This window comes from Salarias fasciatus, chromosome 1 (assembly GCF_902148845.1).
Source record: "Salarias fasciatus chromosome 1, fSalaFa1.1, whole genome shotgun sequence".
Classification (NCBI taxonomy): domain Eukaryota; kingdom Metazoa; phylum Chordata; class Actinopteri; order Blenniiformes; family Blenniidae; genus Salarias; species Salarias fasciatus.
In genome coordinates this window covers 5779896-5802204 of record NC_043745.1, presented here as the reverse complement: position 1 = coordinate 5802204, position 22309 = coordinate 5779896, and the positions used below count along the sequence as shown (strand labels likewise).

Sequence of the window (22309 nt, the reverse complement as noted above, 5' to 3'; positions counted from 1 at the left end):
TCTCAACAGAAAGCCTCCAGTGGACTCATCCATTCTGCTTCCTGCTCTATGTTGTGATCAACTTTGAGCTCCTTGTTCTGAGTCATTTTAAGCTAGAAAGTCCAATCCAAACTGCTAAAGCACTTTAACTTTAATCGCAAAGACATTCAGGGATTACCAGCTGTGTCTGAACTAAATCATGTCTGTGTCAAATTCAGTAAGTTGTGATTTTTTTCAATGTGTCAATGCATCCTCATCCAATATGGCCGCCATCTTGCTACATCAGCTCCAATCAGCAGCAGTTTAAGGAGGCATCCACTCATTGGTCCATGTCCTGCAGGACATAAAGGTCTGATAACTTCTAGCCTGGCACACCAGACTGACTTAGTCTGGCGTGCCAGGCTAGGTAACTTCATTATGATCATTAAACCACTGGAACTGATTTAGAACTGCTTGTGGAAGTGGTTTTTAAAAAAATAATAATAAAGAAGTAGATTTTAACCACTCAGGTCTGCAGTTGGAACAAAGACTGAAACTCTACTAGACACTTGTTCAGAATCTCTAAGTGAACCTTGGAATATCACATGTAGGAATCTGGAATCTGTTTGTGTGACAAAAATGTTGCAAATTCCTGAGCTTTAGTTTATTTGAAAGTTTTAAAAAGAATATTATCTGTTATTAAACTCTTCTTATTGGGTAACTTCCACTTGTGAACAGCCCACACTACTTTTTTTTTTAGTCTGCACTTTTTGTCCAAGCAGTGATCTTCTTGTCCTTTTTTTAACTTTACAACAGATGAGCCACTCAGTAGCTGCTAGTTTTAATATGAGCAGCCACCACAGGGTTTACACCAGCCAATTGTGTGTGTATGAATATATATATGTCACTTGTTGCAAGCACCAGCTGTCTTAAAACACACACACCTGATCTGATCAACTGAATCCAAATAAAAAACAAACTGAAATGTCATTGTTGGTTTTACTTTTTAAAGGAGCAACCAGTCAATGCAACAGTTAAAATAGATTTCCAAAAAACGGCATGAATATAAATACAATGCTAGAAAAAGTAAAAAGATAAACTAAAGTGGCCAGATAAAACCACTTCACCCTGTCATAACATTTAAAATGACTTTTTTCTTCTCACACTGATCATTTTAGCCTATTTTAATTTAAAAAAAAGAAAGAAAACAGGGTAATATCTTCCAGTTGATTACCCGTTCAGGTTATTCTTGTGGCACTTTTTATCCTCCATATGGGATCACAGACTGTCGTGTGTGTGTCGTGTTAGTTTTGCATGTATCTCACCTCACCGCTGTAGAGAGTAGTACACACACACACACAAACACACACACCCTGTGGATCATTGTGTGTCTCTGTGTTCTTTCTCCTGTCCCGTGCTCCATCGGCTGTTTTTAACCCCGGTTTGTCTCCCTGTTGTCCTTTTTGTTTTTTCTAGATCTCTTCCTGTTTGCCCTAGCATGTTGATGTGGCGTCACAGTTCATCGTCCAGTCCTTGTCCTCTGCGCTTCTCTGATGCTTCCAGTTTCACGTTTGACCTTGTGTTTGGGGAGGTTTTTTGTTTTTCCTGTTTCCTCATGCGTCCTGTGTGTGTTCCCGACACGGGCCCCAGAAAGACTGCCACTGAACATGTTTCCATAGTTTAATAATAAAAGAAAAACCAATAAAATACTACAAGCAAAAAAGGAAAGTCTATTTTTCTAGCACTCCCTGATGTAACCACTCCAGGTTTTTTTTTTGTTTTTTTTGCCTTGTGGGTTTGGTTTTGTTTTTATTGACGGCGTGGTGCAGCAGTCCTTCCTCCTTCCGAGTGTCTTCTTTTGTGGTGGACAAAATAATCGATCTTTAAATATGATTTTGTGTGAGTGCTGCTGCTGCTGTGTGTGTGTGTGTGTGTCCTGAAAGTTTAATGCAGTTTCAACAAGTTAGTTTGTCTGTAAAAACACAAAAACTCAGAAAGTTCATCTTTGGAGGCAACTTTCACTCTGTTTATTTTAATTTAATTTTATTTTTTTGGCAATGACTTTAGAGAAACAGTGGACAGCCTTTTGTCACTTTATTTGGCATGCATACATATTTTTTTATATCTGCACTGAAATTCTTGGCAAAATGTGATATTATAGTTTGTGTTAAGTTCAAATTGATAAATAAACTTGTGCCAAGCGTTTTGCACAATCAGTATTTCCCTTTTTCTTTGAGCTGACTGTGTGTGAAGAACTAACCGAACTACTCACAGAAGGAAAGGGTGGGCTGTTGTCTTTAATGTGAATTCTCTAATTCTTCTAAGATCGTCTCTTACGGGAGTGAGTTAGAAGTTATTTTCACTTTTTTTTAACACTGCATCAGTCAACATGTATATTTGTGTTGCTTTTTTTTGTATTAATGTTGATTTAAATGGTGATCTTTGACCACACACAATACACCATTTTATCTTTATATTAGCAGTTTGGAGCTTGTTAAAAGCTCATTTCTCACTGTGAGCCATCATTTTCTGCTCGCTAACACAGTGACTCCATGAAGAAACACACAAACGCAACATAAATCAGACGCTTTCAATCACTCTTTAATAAACTGTCATGTTACTCTTTGAATTATTTCAGTCTGATTTAATATTTCAGCTTAACCAAACCAAAAACCCAGACATCTAGAACAACCAAAGAGACCCAAGATAAAAAAGATTTAACCTGTCTTGTGTGCATTTATAGATAATGAATTATACCGTGTAGCTCTCATTCAGTCTGCAGGAAGAGTCTTTATCCACACAGTGTGATCGGCTCACACACTTCACAGCTCATTTTGTTCACGTCAACATGAAACGCAGTGGCGACTGTTTCTGGACAGAGAAGAGTGAAGACCATGTGAGGATCTTCTGCTCTGACATTCTGAATATTTACCAGAGGAGCACAAAGAGGGACGAGTAGAGAGAAGAGACGGTTATTGACACTAAAATCTGCCTCCTGCCAGGCGACGCCACAGGTAATGAAGGAGTGAGAAGAAATGCAAGCAAATGAAGACATGAATTAACAGTCAAGCAGTGTTTCTAAATAAGAGTTTTTAAATGAGATACTATTCATCTTAGCAGTATTTAATTATTTAAATTATATCTACTGCAAATAAATTTACAACAATCTGGAAAATAAATGCTGAGATTTTACTAACTGATTGAACTGGTTTTATCTGTATCTGGCTTGAAATGGCGTTTCTACTAACTTCAAAGAGTGAAGTTGATCCCAGTTACAATGTTTATTCCAAAAATATAGTTTCAACATAAAGGGATTGACTTCAAAATGAAATGTCACTAAACTGATACATTTCCCCCAATAATGTATAAAAATCAGTTTTTCTCTTTTGCTGATTTCTAGAAATTCATTTAAAGTGTTCACAAATGTGTTCACTTTGAATGAATTTAAAATAAAATGAGAAAATCGCAATATAGGATTGTCACTGGTTTGTTTTTCACATCAAGTCAAGAGCCTAAAGTCGGACTGGTGTGGGCCAGAAGTGGTCCACGTGCCGGTGGATGGAAACCCCTGTACTAACCGGGGAAGCTAAAGTCTTCCTTTCTTCAGGACAGAGGGACAGAGAAACACTTGATCCTTCCTCTGACCTGTGGATGATCCAGCTGTAACTCGGGATCTGATGACTGCTTGTTCCTATAATAATAAACTCTTTAAAACTTAACAGGCTGCTGTGTTTTCTGTCACTGAAGAAAAAAAAAATCACATTTTTTCACTCAATAGAAATCATCCATCCATCATTTAAAACCACTTTATGTCAACATTAAATCCAGAGTACACACAGTTCATGACATGACTTCAACACATAAACACACACCGTCTTTCATATTCACAACTCCGTCATAACATGTGGAACAAAAAAATTACAAAATATGGAATGTAAAAGGTTAAAAATTTGCAAAGTAAATTAGCAGTTCAGGTTTGCTCTTATTTCTAAAAGTTGTTTTAATTGTAGAAGATGAGAAAATCGCTTTGTAATAATTGTAACTGGATGAGTCCAGACTGCAGGCAGATAAATGCAATTTATATGAAATAACAAATGATAATGAGAAGGAACTATTGTTGCTGTAGATTATTGAGACAACCTAAAATCATCAGAAAATAACTAATCTTTTTTTAAGTGGTTCTTTGAAGAAAATATGGATGAAATGTGGTTGGTTAATATTAAAACATGATATTTGGGTAAAAAAGAAACAACAATGACTGTTCTAGTTTTATTGTTTTTCCATTCTGAATGGAAAAGAGCTTTACTACTCAAAGTAGCTTTATTCCAACTTTTGCCCTCTTGATTGTCAAAAATATCACTGTTGTGTGGTTGTAATACTGAGGTTTCACCACCAGATGGCACTCTAAGCTCCGTGTTGCAGTGGTTTTGCCACTCATACGATTAAAAAAAATCAAGAAAAACTGGAGTACAGCCCCAACTTTTTCATTTTTCATCCTCAACTAAAGGACATTAATAAACTAAACAAACTGACATTGGTTTTTATAAAACTGTTTTTTTTTCACCGTCTCTTGGTGTGGAAGTATTTTCACAGCTCCAGCTCAGAACTAAGCTTCAGAAAACGGTGTCATCCAGACGAGAAGAAGTGTGTGGAGCAAATAAACAGGGGCACCGAGAGCGTTAGCAAGAAAACCTCTTAATCCTGATCAATACACCTCCAGCAGAAGTAAACTCAACCTTTTTCCTTTGCCTCCTGACAAATATCCAGACTAGTGCTACTACTACTACTACTACTACAACAACTACTACTACTACTACTAGTACTACTAAGCATAAGAATAAGAATAAGAATAAGAATAAGAATAAGAATAAGAATAAGAATAAGAATAAGAATAAGAATAAGAATAATTATGACTTTTGATGGCGGAGCTACCGCGGCCCCTCCCCTCCGCTCCGCGGTGTCCGTGAACGCACCGCCGATGTGAGTCACATGACAGGCCAGCCTCTCGGAGCCGTCTGAAACACCTCCAGCCACCATGGTGAGTAAGACCCTCACAAACACCACGCAGAGCCGTGCGGGGGCAGGTGTCGTCTCCGGCACGCGTCCGGACAGGGTTGCGGTCGGTGTACCGGCCGGTGTCAGGTCGCTGGGTTCCGCGGAGGTCCGGGAGTCGCGGAACCGGGGAGCTGCCTCGGCCTAGCGTCTCTGACAGCGGCTAGCCAGGCTAGCGACACCCCGGCTGCTGGAGACGTGTTTTCCTCTGGGTTTAGACATTCACGGCACGTTTAGAGCAGCAGCCCGGGACTTTAATTCAGCATTTCGTGTGTTTTTTAGCAAACTGGAGAGTTTTAGGCTCTCCGGAAGAACCGGTGACAGAAGAGAGGCTAGCTTTTGTTAGCATGGTGTTCCGCTTTGCTGCGACGTTATCTGGACACATCCAGTCCGCCTCAGCGGGAAAACACACACAAACACAGCAAACACACACTCCAGCGCAATAAACACACACGCAAACACCGTTTTTTTTTGCACAGCAATGTTTCAGCGTGACCACGTCTGTGTCAGCTGCAATCATCCCACAGCTCCTGCTTCTTCTTGGTGGTACAAATGATGAGGCTGCATCCGGAGGAGGATGGGGGGGCGGGGGGTTCAGAGTTCAGGGGTGTCCCAGCTGCTGATGTCTTCTCAATATATTCACATATTGGTACAATGTCTGTGTTGTCCTGCTGGATGTGTCCTTGGATCGTATTTAATAGTCCTCTTCAATTTAGCAGGTGGTTAAGATTCCTCCAGACTGAAACAACACAGATTTAAACATCCTTTATTGTGCTTGCATTCAATTGGTACATGTGTGCTCACATCCAAGTGATTTTTTTTTTCTTCTTGAGGAGGAAAACTATTTTTTAAAATCCTTTAAGCTTATTCCTAATGTGTAAACAATACTCAAGCTGGTGTGTGTCCTCAGTGTTTCCTCTGTGGTCTGGTATTGATCCTGCTGGTTTAGGTGTGTTCAGGTGCAGATTGAAATAAGCTCACACGGTTTGTGGTTGAGAGCGGTGCCTGCATGTGTCCAGGCCCAGACTGGAATCCATTCTACTCTGCAAGCCTCAGGTTTGTGTGGGAGTGTTTAATTTACATCATGGGATATTTTTTTGGCTGTAAGTCTTTTTAGGTCAGTTGAGATTGTGTTGCACAGTTAGATGTTAGGGGAGTTTTTTGTATCATCCTTTTTGGTTTTGAGCAGAGAGTGGGTGAAATTGTTTCATCAAAGTTACAATGATTCTATCTAAATCTTGTTTCCGCCTGGTTGGTGAACCTTCTTTATCTAACCTGCTTGATAACCGAAAAAAAAAAAACATGCTGAAGCCCAGGATGTCAGAGGCTGACAAGTGTATAAATGAGAAAAGAAGATAAATAATACTGTTTGGTTTCTTCTCACTCGTTTTTGTCACTACATCAGCTTAATGATCCCCTCACTCATGAGGCTTCTGCAGAAAGTATTGATTTCGGGTTAATATAAGTGATCACCAGCTATAGTTTCACTCAGTATCTTTAATATAATCTCCTCTCTAATTTCCCTCAGGCTGTGTTTACTCCACACTCTCAACTCAATTTCTGTTGTTTATCTGGTTTGTTTACATGAAACAGGAGTCACTGAAAACAGCACTTTTTAAAAGTCCTTAAAAAATTGAAACATTTTGGGTCATGGGAAATAGTTTTTCTGCACATGCGAGTTGTTGAGCAACATTTTCCAACTCGTTGTGTTGTATATTCACTACACATCTCTCACACTGATTGGGACTTCACGACAAAGACAGAGAAAACAAACATGCAAAAACGACCCAGTTTCCAGTGAATAGTTCCAGTGTAAACAGGCCCTAATCTGACGAGCATTTCTTCGTTCGGTCTCTGCAGAAAGCCTGATGATTAGCAGCTTTTTACATCAGAGTCATGCAGGACTGTTTGACCTGAGGGCCGAGGGTCAACGCTGAAGATTTGAAGGCTGTAGATCAGCAATCACCTCAGTCTCTGTGTTGTTGTGTCTGTTATTCTCGAGAAATTGTTACCTTTGATGGTTTTAGCCAGACTGGCACCACCGTAAAGCTCAGTTCAGTGTTTCCTAATAGACAGTATTGCTGGAATGAGTTTATTTTCATAGACGTGTTTGATTTCTGACCACTGGATTAAAACCAGCAGTTTAAGAACTGAAGAGTTGTCAGTGGGTCAAGGACGGCGTTTGGCTGAATGTCTTAGTTTTGAAACAGTGTCACATTTTTTTCAAAAGGTTCAGTGTTAAAACTGTAACTTCTGTGGTTAAAGAATGACTGTAGCAGGAAACCTGTCCACAGTTCATCGCTCATACGATCAGCAGGAATCTGACTGATAACAGGATTGTGCACAAATGCTTTTTTTGGGCAACGATTAATAACTATAATCACAGTACAGGTGTGATGTAGCATGTTGGCTACTCTTTGTTTTAAAATGTCTGTTTTTGCCAATAAAATAGAATGATCCATTCAGACATTGATAATTGTGTGTTCTGTTTTTAATAAAAAAGGTTGTGCTGAAAGTCCATCACAAGTGTCTGAATAAAATCAACCAGGAACTTCTGAACTTATGAATAAATATTGATTAACAAGAGCAAAAAGATGATTACTCAAGTTTCATTTGATTCACATCAAGGCTAATTCTAAAGGTTTAATGAAGGAACTAATACCTAACATACTTTTTAAAAGTGTGTTTTCACGTTAGTTTCAGGTCATTTTAAGGTTTCATTCACAATTTCATCCTTTAACTGAGGCTGCATGTGTCTGGAAATCTCAATAATGTAAAAACTTCCACTTTAAGTGTTGTTTTGAGCTGGACTTCATCCTATTGACATGATGTTTCGGACATTTTCAACATTAGAGGGTCAGATTATTAAAAACACTCAACATAACAGATGAGCTCAAACATCTCTGCAGAGTCCAGTTTAATCTGCTGTTTAAAAATTATTAAAAAATTATACAAATGGACAAAATGAAGATTTCCTGCAAAGTTTAACCTGTATTATTTACAGGAAACACATTTTTAGATGCAAAAAGTGAAGTTTTGGAAGCCAGTCTGACCGTTAGGCACCATGTAGGTATCAACGTCTTCTTTTCTCTGTAATTTGGGATTTGATGAGGCTTAAATTCACATGATCACTGAGAGCGTCTGCATCAATAACCAGGCCAGACTAAAATCCCCACGAGGGAGTTAATCCTCCAGACAGACAGCACAGACCATGTGGGACCAATAATCACCGTTTCCTGGATTTTGGGAGACAAAAACTTGAACTAAACAAGGAAGATACGGCTGTGATGCTGATATGATTTCTAATAAGTATACTTTGTGCGCCTGGTGTTTAAAAATCCAGACGAATTATTACATTTTTAAAAAGTGTTAATTGCACAGTGTTGTTAAATTATTTACGTCTTCATAATTCCGTCTTGATTTTGCAAAGCACCAACCTCAGTTAGTTCCATATTTCTTTGCTTAAAATAAACAAATGCTGTGTGCACATTAAAGAAGCCATTAAACCAACATTAAGGAACTTTTCAACCTTAATAAAACATTTTCATATCTTTTGTGATGATACATCGACTTACAACTAGTTGAATGACCCTCTGTCACGGGCTGAGGGCGTCAGTATTGCTTTCACTTGGACTCAGCAGCTGTGAGGAGGGTGGTAGGAACCCTGCACACTAAAAAACTCCAAATGTGCGGACTGCTTTACGGCATGCGTCACATCATGATATAACTTTGTTTAGCCACCATTAGATTCATTACCTCGTCGCTACCCGTCCTTCACACAGCCACTGGAAACAAATGTAGGCAAGTTCAGTCCGACAGCACGCCACCGGGAGCAGCATTTTACCACGCCACGCGCTAGTCCTCATGGGAACTGTAGTATTCCTTCAGGCAAAACACTACCACTTTTGTCCACTGGTGCCGCCAAAATCAACGAAAACTGAAAGTTCCTTAGTGTTGCTTTAAAACCCATGAAAGAAAATCAGAGTAAGTAGATTTGGAATGAATAATGCTCATTGCATGGAAATTTTATTGCTGTTCTTTTTTTTTTCTTTCTTTTTTTTTTCGTGATATGCAAAACACACCATGACCTGACAACGATTAATTAACAGCATATTTTGCATTTTTGGTTGATTATTTTCCTATAGATATGTTGCTTTAAGCTCTATACTCATATGTTTACTTCACTCTAAATCTGACTCTCTCATTATAAATTATATTATTTTCTGATTTTCAGGCACATTTCTTTCCAAGTTTTGTTCATAAAATGTTTGAACGGACCTGAAACCAACATGAGAAAACCTGACGTGTGATTTCATGATGATGCCTTCCAGGTCGTCCCTGTAATGTTTGACGTCCATGTTGCTTTTTGAGGAAAATGCCTGGAGATAAACTGTGTGTGTGTGTGTGTGTGTGTGTGTGTGTGTGTGTGTGTGTGTGTGTGTGTGTGTGTGTGTGTGTGTGTGTGTGTGTGTGTGTGTGTGTGTGTGTGTGTGTGTGTGTGTGTGTGTGTGTGTGTGTGTGTGTGTGTGTGTGTGTGTGTGTGTGTGTGTGTGTGTTGCAGCCAGCCACACAGCAGTCCCCCCAGGACGAGCAGGAGAAGCTTCTGGATGAAGCTGTGCAGGCTGTGAAGGTCCAGTCTTTCCAGATGAAGAGATGCCTGGTACGACCGCCTCTCCCTTTTTTTCTGCCTCCTCGTTTAAAATGTTGAGTTGCAACCTCCTGCCATCAGCCATAACATTATGACCGGTTCTTCATGGCTCCTGGTGGGGGGGGGGGGGGGGGGGGGGGGGGGTGTATTATCCAGAAGGTTAACATTGAACATGTTGTGTTGTAGCACATGACCTGAGCTGCAGGTCAGAGCACCGCAAAACCTGCAGCTCCTCAAGAGTTGGACGGCCTGGACTTCCTATATATACAGGATTTACTATCAAACATCAAATTTAGTTTATTGCACAATTTTTGTTATTCACTGTTGATTAATTACACATTTCTATAATTAAAAATCTGCAGAGCATGAATGCACCGTACATGGAAATATGATTTATAAGTCATTCTTTACGATATTTACTTTGACATGTTGCTGTTGCATTACTGATAAAACGTCAATGTATCGTGCAGCCCTATATCAGAGTGCTGCGGAGACGTGAGGGTGTCTGTGCTGACCGATTCACATGCACAGTCATCACATGTTGAGTCCATGAGAACACGTGTGGCAGATTATTTGCTGGAGGTTCTGTGTTGTGATCTGCAGGACAAGAACAAGCTGATGGACGCTCTGAAACACGCCTCCAACATGCTGGGGGAGCTGCGCACGTCCATGCTCTCTCCGAAGAGCTACTACGAGCTCTGTATCCTGCTCGTTTTTACTTTTAGTTTATGATGACTTTTAATCAGTCTTTTCTCAGCTTTTTTTCCCTTCCCATTTTTAATGTATTTAATTTTTATATAGAGCAGAAATGAATAAACTCATCTTAGTTCAGGGGCTGCAGGCAGCACACTCTCTTCTTGAGTCGGCTGGACCAGTAAAATAACCTTTACATTTGAACTTTTCTTTCTTGCAGCACAGAGTATATGTATTTTGAGTGTATAAATTTATGGGGGGGGACTTTTACAACAAAATGACAAAATAAAGCCAATTTTAATGAAACTTCTGGTGAAAAATACAATGAAAAGTCTAAAAAAAAAAACAATCCAAAGTCTAAAAGTCAATATTTTCTCAGACGTTTGGTAGTCTGGCGGCCCGTATTGGAGCCTCTTACGAGCTGGTTTTGATTTGCGTTCCTTATATTTGACACCCAGGATTTAGAGGAATGCTTAATATGTAGAAGTGATAAATCTGGATCGGGATGGCAGGAAGAATAATTACAGAGAGTTCATGTCACTTCTCATTCCTTTAATGTACAAGCAAGCCATTAACCTTCATATTTTATGAGCCGGGGCTTCAGAATGTGTATTCTTCAGCTGAATTATTAAAAACGCTTGAACAGGATGAAGATTTTGTTGTATCGGTCCTGAGCCGCTCTCAGACATGGCCATCTCCGACGAGCTGCACTACCTGGAGGTCTACCTGACCGACGAGTTCGCCAAGGGCCGCAAGGTGGCCGACCTGTACGAGCTGGTCCAGTACGCCGGGAACATCATCCCCCGACTGTGAGTGCCTACACACACACACACACACACACACACACACACAGACAGCAGTCTCATGAGTCTCTTCTTGAAGCACTAACACGTGGCCCGCGGTTTCCTCCTGGCGGTGCGTCTCTGCAGCTACCTGCTGATCACGGTGGGCGTGGTGTACGTCCGCTCCTTCCCTCAGTCCCGTAAAGACATCTTGAAGGACCTGGTGGAGATGTGCCGCGGCGTCCAGCACCCCCTCAGGGGCCTCTTCCTCAGAAACTACCTGCTGCAGTGCACCCGCAACATCCTGCCGGACGACGGCGAGCAGACAGAGTAGGAGGAAGTTCTCTCTCACACGCTGCCGTCTGGCCCACGGACACACTGACCTTTGACCCCCGCAGGGGCTCGGAGGAGATGACCGGCGACATCAACGACTCCATCGACTTCGTGCTGCTGAACTTCGCCGAGATGAACAAGCTGTGGGTTCGGATGCAGCACCAGGGTCACAGCCGCGACCGGGAGAAGCGCGAGAAGGAGCGGCAGGAGCTGCGCATCCTGGTGGGAACCAACCTGGTGCGCCTCAGCCAGCTGGAGGGCGTCAACGTGGACAAGTACAAGCAGGTGGGTGTGGACAAGCCGGCTCGCCGTAGCGCGGCTCGTCGGCGCGGGACGTCTGAGGACGAGTGTGCTTTCTCTCTGGGTCGAGCAGATCGTGCTTCCCGGAGTGTTGGAGCAGGTGGTGAACTGCAGAGACTCGCTGGCTCAGGAATACCTCATGGAGTGCATCATTCAGGTACCGTCCTCCCGGAACCGACAGACCGATCACACAGCAGCAGCTGTGGGAAGAAAACGTGGATCCACCATAAATTTCAGAATGTGAGTCCTGCGATTGTGATGAGTGGAGGACACTGTGGTCTTTCCAGGTTTTTCCAGACGAGTTCCACCTTCAGACTCTGAATCCCTTCCTTCGATCCTGTGCTGAGCTTCATCAACACGTCAATGTGAAGAACATCATCATCGCCCTCATCGACAGGTGCCTTTCTGTCACGTTGGCCTGCTGTTAAAGTGACTCTACTGAGCATGTGCAGTGGAACCGGCCCACTCCGCTGCTCACCAACACAAACACTGATGCTAAAATACTGTTTGAACTGTTTTCAGACTGGCTCTGTTTGCGCATCGAGAAGACGGCCCGGGAATCCCAGCTGAGATCAAACTGTTCGACATCTTCTCCCAGCAGGTGGCCACGGTCATCCAGGTGAGCGGTTCTCTCACCGGACCGCGGCGTTCTGCCTCCCAGCAGACGGTTCTCGCTGCGGCGTGGAGGATGAGCTCTGATTCGATGTCGTTCTTCCCACAGTCTCGCCAGGACATGCCGTCAGAGGACGTGGTGTCTCTCCAGGTGTCTCTGATCAACCTGGCCATGAAGTGCTACCCCGAGCGCGTCGACTACGTGGACAAAGTCCTGGAGAGCACGGTGGAGATATTCAACAAGCTCAACCTGGAGCAGTACGTCACAGCAGGCCTCACCAACAAACACTGCACATCACAGTTATCCAGCGTTTAGACTTAAAGCCAGACATTCTAGACTTGTCACAGTTAGCTTGAAAGAGGCAGAGAAACCTGTGAATTCCGTCTCCTGGTCTCTGGCGCAGCATCGCGACGAGCAGCGCCGTGTCCAAGGAGCTGACCCGCCTGCTGAAGATCCCGGTGGACACGTACAACAACATCCTGATGGTGCTGCAGCTCAAACACTTCCCGCCGCTCTTCGAGTACTTCGACTACGAGTCCCGCAAGAGCATGAGCTGCTATGTGCTGAGCAACACGCTGGACTACAACACCACCATCGTGGCCCAGGAGCAGGTCGGCCTTCCAGCCCCTCACCGCTGACCTCAGACCGGCTCGCCGCTGTTGTTGACCGCGCGTGTGACCGTCTTCCAGGTGGACGCCATCTTGAACCTGGTGTCGACGCTAATCCAAGACCAGCCCGACCAGCCGGCGGACGATCCGGACCCTGAAGACTTTGCGGAGGAGCAGAGCCTCGTGGGTCGATTCATCCATCTGCTGCACTCAGAAGACCCCGATCAGCAGTATCTGGTGAGCGCTTCTCCCCCCCAGCGTGAATCCATCACGGTGATTCCAGTGACATTCCAGCGCCTGCGGCTGCCTCTCGGAGCAGTAAAACCAAACTGATTTCGCTTCCATTTTCAGTCCTGGAGCTGAACTTCATGCAGATTTTCATTTCTCTCTCAGCAGAAAAACCTTCTGTTCACATGAAACTGAAAAACCTGAATGTTGGCGTTTCTTCCAGAAGCCGCTTCGAGCCGTTGTTTTATTAACATACTCTCTCACTGCAAGGCACCCTATTTTGTCACTTCCTCATTTGCACTCGATTCTTCCTAAACTAACCACAGCATGTCAACAGTGTATCATACAGGAAGTAGTGCCGCACACTGAATTACCTGCTTAAGAAAAAGGTTTTTCTCAGGTGCTGCTTTAAAATGTGGAGAGTTGTTCAGAACTATTCTAAAATATGTATTAACATGTACTGTGATGCTGGTGAGTCATAACAGGAAGACACGTATTTCGAAATAAGACATGAAATGAGGCCTGTTGAGTGACGCAGCTTGTTTTACAAGCTTTAGGGAATTGCTGCCGTGTCTCAGACCATTAATGTAGCTCTGAAAACAGTCCAGCGTAACGCAGCTGAGGAAGAAATCTGCAGACCTGGCCCTGGACGTCTGGACAGACAAACACTTGTTTATTTCACCGGCAGGTTGACGAACAGACTCGTGTGTTTAATTTGTCCTGAGCTCGCTGCCGAGTGTCCCGAGGCTCCACATCGAGAAGCGCCCGACTTTCTGAGAGTCACAGAGTTATTTTATAATCATTAATCTGCAGGTAGATTAAGTGATTCATCAGAAAAAGCTATATTTTTAAAAAGAGTTCTGATTTCAGTCCTCTTGAGCTCCGAACAGCAGAGATTCTGGACAGCTGCTTGCAGAGTCTCCGGCGTCCTCCTGCTCTGCTCGGTCTTGACGCCTCGTCCTCCTGGTTTCTGGTCCCGTAGATTCTGAACACGGCGCGGAAACACTTTGGCGCCGGCGGGAACCAGAGGATCCGCTACACGCTGCCTCCGCTGGTGTTCGCCGCCTACCAGCTGGCCTTCAGATACAAGGAGAACTCCTCCACGGTGAGCGCGCTCCGCAGCATCGCCCTGAGGGACGGTCCTGGTGCTCCTGCCCGTCCTGGTGTATTAACATCGCCGACTTTTCTCTCTTCAGGACGACAAGTGGGAGAAAAAGTGCCAAAAGATCTTCTCCTTCGCCCACCAGACCATCAGTGCTCTTATCAAGGCGGAGCTGGCGGAGCTGCCGCTGCGGCTCTTCCTGCAGGGGGCGCTGGCCGCCGGGGAGATCGGCTTTGAGAACCACGAGACCGTGGCCTACGAGTTCATGTCTCAGGTAACCACGGCGACGCCTCAGCCCGCCGCCGCTGGCTGAAACGCTGACTAACGCCGGCTCCGCGTCGCCAGGCCTTCTCCCTGTACGAGGACGAGATCAGCGACTCCAAAGCGCAGCTGGCGGCCATCACCCTGATCATCGGCACGTTCGAGCGCATGCGCTGCTTCAGCGAGGAGAACCACGAGCCTCTGAGGACGCAGTGCGCGCTCGCCGCCTCCAAGCTGCTCAAGAAGCCCGACCAGTGCCGCGCCGTCAGCATCTGTGCTCACCTGTTCTGGTCCGGACGGAGCACCGACAAGAACGGAGAGGAGGTCTGAGACTCTGTCACACACACAGATACACAGATACACACACACATTGTAATTTAAACATGGGAGGAAGTGAAGCCTGGACGTGTTCGCCTCTCTTCAGATCCGTGACGGGAAGCGGGTGATGGAGTGTCTGAAGAAGGCCCTGAAGATCGCCAACCAGTGCATGGACCCGTCGTTGCAAGTGCAGCTCTTCATCGAAATCCTCAACAGATACGTCTGCTTCTACGAGCGGGAAAACGACGCGGTGAGACGCCGCTGCACCGCCACCACACGACCGCTAGACCAGGACAGAGAGCCTGAACATAAAAAAACTAAGAGAGGAAAGGAAGGCAGGAGCTCAGGTTACTCTACGGTCAGGTCAGTGAGGCAGATGTACATGTAAATATCACAGACTGGGTGATTGATCTGCAGCAGATTGTTTCCCTTCATGCTCACAGACAGAATATTAGATATGAAATAAAGGCACTAACAGTTCTGGTGGCTTCAGGATGAAGCACAAACATCAACCTGCTGGTAGAAACGTTTTTACTGGAATATAATTTAAAAACTGTCACACTCAAGCCGTCTTTGTTAAAGAGATTCAGACTTCATGTATAAGGAATGTTTTTGTAAAATAAGTTCTGTTTACTTTATCTTTCTACTATGTCCTTTTAAAAAGATAAGAAGTTAAAATAAGTTTGAACCCTGAGACAGTCAATCAATTATCAATAACAAATGATAACAGTCAGCACTGTGTTCCAATGAAGTGTTCACAGCACTGTTAATACTAGAGTAAAAAATCAGTAAATTCTATTGAAAAAAAAACCGAGAGGATCGATACCTGTCACTCTGCTCTGTTCCTTCAGTTTTTATTATTTTAAAATCTTGATCTGCTCGTCTTATAAAACCAGTGAAATCAGGACCAGCAGGTAGTTTAACTCCTTTAAATTCTATAATTCAACTTCATTTCTCCTGTAAACCATCAAACCAAACCTCTGTGCAAACAACACAACACTCATGAAAAGGACTCGCGTTCAGAATTCAGCCTGTTGATTTGAATTCAATGGAAAAATAACATTTTAAAAAATAAACACATGGAACAGACTCCACTAAATCCACTACAATCGCAGTTTTGTTAAAAGATGAGAAGATTTCGTTTTCCTAAAGTGTGTGTGCATGTGTGTGTGTGTGTGGCTCCGCCCTGGTCCAGGTGACGGTGCAGGTACTAAACCAGCTGATCCAAAAGATCCGGGAGGATCTGCCCAACCTGGAGGCCAGCGAGGAGACGGAGCAGATCAACAAACACTTCCACAACACACTGGAGCACCTCCGCCTGCAGAGGGAGTCCCCCGAGTCCGAGGGCCCCGCCTACGAGGGCCTGGTCCTCTGAGCCCCCGGCTTCACTGTATCCACCACACACACACACACACACACACACACACACACCATATTCTTCTGTAGGCCAGATATAATAAAAAAAAAAAAAAGAATAAATAAATATGGGAATGAGCTAAGAGACGTCAGTCCTTTATTTTATTCCTCGTGTGTCTGCGTGGTGCCCCCCCCACCTCCACCTGCAATCATTCCACACTGTGTGTGCACGCACGCGCGCGTGTGTGTGTGTTCATACGTCCCTCAGATCCGTACCGTTTCCCCCTCCCGGATGGACTGACGCTGTGTCGGCATGCTCCAGTCTAGTCTCTCCAGATGTCACTAACTGCAGCGGTGGTCTGTAACCCCCCCCGCGGTTTGACAGAGTAAATAATTAGAATTCTGTCCATGCTGTTGTGTGTGTCTCAGCGTCTGAATTCTCTTTCTTTAGCTGTTGTTGATTTTTGCTCGAGGCATTTTTTTTTCTTTTTCTCTGCTTTTCCATACATGTTTAAGCCCCTCCTGTAAATCAGTTAAAGATGCAAATTAAACAGAATTTATCACTGTCATTTACTGAAATAAAATGAAATTAACTATACGCTTCCATCTCTTGTGGACTTCTTGACTTTTGTTTTTTTTTTTTTTTAAAGATTATTTTGCTTCTGTTTTCCTGGATCAGGAAAAGAGAAGCGAAATAACCTTTGAGTTGAGGGCAGTTCCAGAAGCAGCGGAGTGAAATAAAATCCAGGGTGAACGCTTCATTTCATTGTGTAAAGCCTTTATTAGCAGAACCTGCAGATAACTGGTTTCATTTCAAGTGATAAAAACGATCGGAAAAAACGTCTCTTCTTATAATACACAGATAATACTCGCTTTAATAAACTCCATCCGGAGGGAGGAAATGTTTTGATCTCTTCTGAAACACTGCTGCTTATTTTAAAGTAACATTAATGGACATGTAATATAAAAAAAAAAGGGGGGGGGGGGGTCAAATTACACTTTGCCCAATAAGACGTGCAGCAGACGGGTGGGGTTTGATGCCACGCGGTCCGTTTCAGTCCAGGAGAAGAGTTTCAAACCTTGCAGGATGTAACATTTATCCATCTTTTTGAATAAAACCGGACCAAAGGAGGAGCGGTGGAGGCACGCCACGGATCAGTCTGAAGAACCTGGGAGTCAGACCGCTGTCCCCGCCGCTGTGAGGCAGCAGTGCAAACCACTGCGGTACCGGAGTGGGGGAGGGGGGCTCTGATAGCCTGCTGACAGACGGGATTTGCACATTTCCACTCTTTAGCGTTACAGAAGTGATCTTGAATCATCATAAAAACGACCGTAAATCATCATCAGGCTATAAAAACATCATTCACACTGCTGATTGATAAAAACATAAACTGAAGATTTAATTAGTAAACTGATTAACTAGTCAACTCATTCATTTAGAGATTTAACTGCAGTTTTTTTTTTTTAAATCAACAACAAAACTTCCATCATTAACTTAAAAATACACCCTGAATATAGGAATACACACTGTAACTCATGCACACACACACGCGCTCACAGATTTCCCCACATGCACGCTCACACTCTTTCACGCTCGTGTGTCTTTTAAATGGAGCACAAAGTTTAAAAAGTGTGTCTCTTTGCTCGTCCTGTCAGTCCTGATGCGTCGGGACGCCGTTACGTACAGTACGGATTACAAAACACACACTTCAGTCAAGATCGGCACACACCCTGCTGTGTGTGTGTGTGTGTGTGTGTGTGTGTGTGTGTGTGTGTGTGGTGGGTGCCACAGGGCTGAGAGGTCCCGGTGTGGAGCCGAGCGGCAGTCCGGTCTATAGGATCAGTCTCTGTCCCAGGATCTTGCGGTTGATCTCAGCCAGAGCCACGGAGAACACGAAGGCCTTCTCGTCCGAGAGTCCGGCGTAAATGTCCACCTCCTTCTCCTGCTTCTCTGTGAACACACACACACACACACACACACAGGAACGGAACGGTCAGACCTCCATTTCGTCCTCACCCCCCCTGCGGCTCCTCCTCGGCCCTCACCTTTGTCCTCGTCCTGTTTCTTCAGCCCCACCGTCTTGGGCCGGCCCCGCCCCCTCCTGATGGGGTCCGACTGGCTGTTGGTTCGGGGTCTCCTCCGGTTCTCCAGGTCGCTGGTCAGAGGGGAGTCCACCCTCTCCCTGCGGATCCGCCCCGTCGTCCTCCGCTTGAAGTCCAGCTTGTCTGCAAATGAAATGGTTCACGCTCACTGGTTTGTTTTCATGGTGTTTCAGATCCACAGATAGCGGGGGGGGGGGGATTCAGTGACTGAGGGACCGGAGCAGGCCACATCCTGGACTGAGTCTCCTTAAGGCCCGCCCCCGTCTGTGGAAGCTGAGCTGCTGATTGGCCAGTTTCCAGGAAGCTATTTTGATTACTAAAATCTTGACTTTATAGGCTCGTCTTGACAGATTATTCTTGTGAATTAAATTAAGGAGGAAACACACCAGTTGTTTTTTATTAACACCATGATCTATTTTTATGACTGAAATCATCAAACACAACCTTTAAATACATCAATATGATAGGATTACATCAGCGGTGCAGTATATACGTGATAAAAATATCTATAACTCTCACAAGACCAAACAGTTCTTCGCCAAATGACTCCAATCTCAACATAAAAGCCAATATTAATGAAACCTTCTGGTGTAAAATACAGTGAAATGGCCAAAACAACGTCTCCGATGGCTGTAGCATCGTGAACAGCTGCTCCAGGAGCTTACCTGCGATGGCCGGAGAGGAGCGCTCGTTTAACTTGGCGTTGAGCAGCTTTCTGCTGATAAACACGTAGCCGCACGGACAGGATTTACACGCCACCGGAATCTAGACGGAACCAAGCAGGAAACATTCTTAATTCATGTTAAACTTTAAAGATCAGTTCGCTGCAACAGGAATGGAACTAGAGAAACTTATAGCTGAAAAAAGTTAACTTTTTACAGAAAATAGAAACAAAAAATACAAAAAGCAATCATGACATTGCTTTTTTAATCAAACATGCACAGTGCTGTGAACAAAGGATCCATATGACAATGTTTTAAGCGAAAAGACATCATTTTTGCCGTTTACACGGAGATGGAGTCCAACGTTTACCAAAAGTTGTTTTTTCAGTGACTCAGAGCTCCAAAATGCAACAAAAGCTTTCTGTTTTCACTGAAAAACTGTTGTTTCAATGGGGCCTGGATTTCTAATCTAATGTCTCAACTCTGCTATGAATTCTACAGCTATGGATTCATTCTGGTTTTCTCTGAGAGATGTGGAGCAACTAATGATGATATCATGGATAATAACTTAAAACCTGCAAATAATAGAGTGATTTGGGACATTTTTTTAAAAAATTAATGGAATGAAATGTATTGTAATGTAATGAAACCAGTAATGTAATAAATTTCCAACATTTTAATCAAAAATTTCAAGCAGATTTATTAATAAGATTTCATGACAGTATTGAAGAAAAAAATATATATAAGTCATCCAAAAATGTACTAACGCTACTAGTGTGGCGTAATGTAATAATATATAAATAATTGTTTTTCCAGTTGTGGCGGAGTTAACGGGTGTTGTGTTTTTTATTTGTACTTTTTTTACATTTAAAATGTGAAAAAAAAATAATATCTTAATTGCAATTTAATAATGTAATAATTGTTTATTGAGCATACACAAGAACCTTTCTTTCATATTGTATTACATTTATGACAAGTTGTGTATTTGGTAATATCACATGACTATTTGCTACAGATGTGAAAATAAAAAAAAAAAATTTTCAGTTACTGAAGTTCACAGTTGTTCCCTTTGTATTTCTCTGAAGTTTGTGATCAATAAAGGCTAAATTACGAATCAGTAATATTACTAATACCGATAAAATTCAATCATGATTTGATTTTCTTGACAAACCAAAATGCTGAATGTACATGAATTTATATATAAAATTGCATTTGTACAGAATGTACAGGAGTCAAAATGTTCATTTTTATTTTCAAAATGTCTGAAATAAAGAATCGCGATCGGAATAAATCAGATATGAGTGCTTGTTTTTGAATCTGGCTGTATTTTTATGTGTTTATCGGGGGATTTCTTGTTTGATTTTAGTTGTGTGGTAAAGAGTTGTTGTTTTCTTTTTTTTTTTTGTGAATGGGGCCTGGTGGGAAACTAAATCGCTGGTACAATATTAAAGATCTACAATATCGCGAAACCTCGGCTGAGAGAAACACGGAATTATGTGCTGAAAATTGTAGGTTTACGTGTTCGGGTTGAATAAAAAATGTGAAATAGCTGAATATCTGAATGCTTTGGGCGATATTGTAGTTTTTTAACGTGTTCAGCTGCTAACCGCCATGACTCTGATCACTAATAACAATAATATCATACACACACGGACACGGAGCACTTTAACAGCAGCTTCTGAGCAGAAATCACAGAAATAAAGTGTTTTTCCTCACCTGTTGGTCGCATTCCGGACAGGATTTTGTAGCCATTTTGACCTTCTTTGTTTTATTTGCCGACATCTCGTCCTGTGACTCGTTGATAGCTTTAAACGTTAGCCACAACTTTGTGAGAGATTCATGGGTCTGTGTGAGAGGCTGCGGCCGGCGAACAGCACCGACAGGCGGATAACATGGAGCTGTGCCCGGCCAGAGGAGGACTGCTCACCGACACCGACAATTACCGACGCCTACCGACTCCGAAATCGGCTCACCGAAACCCAAATCAACATTAATTATCAGATTAACAACGGAGCCTGAACGCACCCTCCGTTTCTCTTCATGTGTGCTGCCTTCACTGTTCTCCGGAGCAGTGATATGTGATGCATTCGTGGTCCTCCGGAGAAATGCCTAGCGCTGCGTTCACAGTTCTCCGGCAAAAATATGAATGCTGCGTTCAAGTCCTCCGGAGAAATCAAAACCACGAAACACTGCTCAAGTTACTCGTCTTCTTCGTGTGTTTTTGGGCGGAATAGAGCTGTAACTTTGATTTCCAGAGCGCCCTCTGCGGTGCACACTGTGAACTACAATTCATCTGGATGAAATGCAGATTGAAGATGTTGAAATTCATTCGTTGTGTTGAAATAAACAAACAAAACAGCATTCACGCTCTTAGCTAATGTAGAAGTGAAATACCACAAAAAGATGAAAAAGGAATAATTTAAAAATGCTTATTTTCTGAGAATTGTGTGCTTTGTAATGACAATTCTAAAATGAAAGTTATTATTCCTACTTTATTCTCAAACTTACGCCCTTTTAAACTCAAGTAATACTAACATAACTGTTCTAAAATGTATATTGGGTCATGATTTTTTTTCATAAAGCATATTATTGTCAGAATTCAACCGCTTTGTTTTGCAAAAATATTACATTGATATCAAAAATCTTAGAAAGACATGACTTTTTATAGTCTTAGATTATCAGAATTGTTTTTTATTCCGATATTGAAAAAATCTAAATTGTGATATTAAAAACAAATCTTAAACTTACTTTCAGTCAGATTAATATGAATCTGTGCACTGCAACATTCCTGGACAAATAAACATTGCGAGCTTAAAAATTCTATTGTATTTTTAAGAAACGGGATTCAAAATACACTTATGCATGAATGAAAAAATCAACGTTAAAAAGCAAACTTATTGTTTCAACCCAACTTTTTTCTCAGTGACATCAATGTCTGCATTCCGAACTACTTCTTAATTCTGACTTTAAATATTAAGATTTATTTTCAAAGTCATCTTGAAGTTGGAATTTTGACTTTTTCCCACCCAAAAAATTATTATATATTCCCAGAAAAAAATCGTTATCCTGAATCATTATCATTTTTTGTCTGTCAGGTTATGATCATAATTTACATTTGATTCTCATTCTGAGATTTAAGTCAGAATTCCAACATTTGTACTTTTTTTTGTTTTTGCCAGATTAATGTTAGAAATGTGATTTTACTCTAAATTAAACTTCTTGGATTAAATTCAGAATCGAGACATTTTCCTATGAATTAAGTAATCACTGATCTGACAAAGAAAAAAGTGAC

General features: G+C 42.6%; 3 protein-coding genes and 1 long non-coding RNA gene across 10 annotated transcripts in view; 2 read left to right on the top strand and 2 right to left on the bottom strand.

Annotated features, from left to right (window-relative positions):
* The window catches only part of celf1 (cugbp, Elav-like family member 1), a 31277-nt gene extending 29521 nt beyond the window's left edge, over positions 1 to 1756 (top strand). For all 6 annotated transcript variants that reach the window (XM_030094133.1, XM_030093814.1, XM_030094057.1 and 3 more), the window contains one exon: positions 1435 to 1756. The gene's annotated coding sequence lies outside the window, so the exon portion shown is untranslated. The remainder of the gene's footprint in view (positions 1 to 1434) is intronic.
* Positions 1737 to 9431, bottom strand: LOC115390540 (uncharacterized). The gene is made up of 2 exons (XR_003931691.1): positions 9402 to 9431; positions 1737 to 1870 (listed from the first exon to the last, which is right to left on the bottom strand). It is a non-coding gene; the product is annotated as an uncharacterized LOC115390540 (long non-coding RNA).
* vps35 (VPS35 retromer complex component) lies at positions 4909 to 16432 on the top strand. 2 transcript variants are annotated; one of them, XM_030093613.1, is made up of 17 exons: positions 4909 to 4996; positions 9572 to 9670; positions 10262 to 10358; positions 11037 to 11160; positions 11281 to 11463; positions 11532 to 11751; positions 11840 to 11923; positions 12054 to 12163; positions 12289 to 12385; positions 12488 to 12636; positions 12783 to 12990; positions 13069 to 13224; positions 14198 to 14320; positions 14412 to 14591; positions 14663 to 14902; positions 15003 to 15146; positions 16092 to 16432. In XM_030093613.1, the coding sequence occupies exons 1-17, from the start codon at positions 4994 to 4996 to the stop codon at positions 16269 to 16271; spliced, it is 2397 nt and encodes a 798-aa protein (XP_029949473.1). In that variant the 5' UTR covers positions 4909 to 4993; the 3' UTR covers positions 16272 to 16432. The 2 variants fall into 2 exon arrangements, with proteins under 2 accessions (XP_029949473.1, XP_029949388.1); XM_030093528.1 differs by having other exon boundaries at positions 4955 to 4996; positions 9563 to 9670.
* A 1255-nt stretch (positions 16433 to 17687) lies between these two features.
* c1h16orf87 (chromosome 1 C16orf87 homolog) lies at positions 17688 to 21069 on the bottom strand. The gene is made up of 4 exons (XM_030094365.1): positions 20734 to 21069; positions 19021 to 19120; positions 18299 to 18478; positions 17688 to 18203 (listed from the first exon to the last, which is right to left on the bottom strand). The coding sequence occupies exons 1-4, from the start codon at positions 20797 to 20799 to the stop codon at positions 18085 to 18087; spliced, it is 465 nt and encodes a 154-aa protein (XP_029950225.1). The 5' UTR covers positions 20800 to 21069; the 3' UTR covers positions 17688 to 18084.
* Positions 21070 to 22309: the final 1240 nt, after the last annotated feature.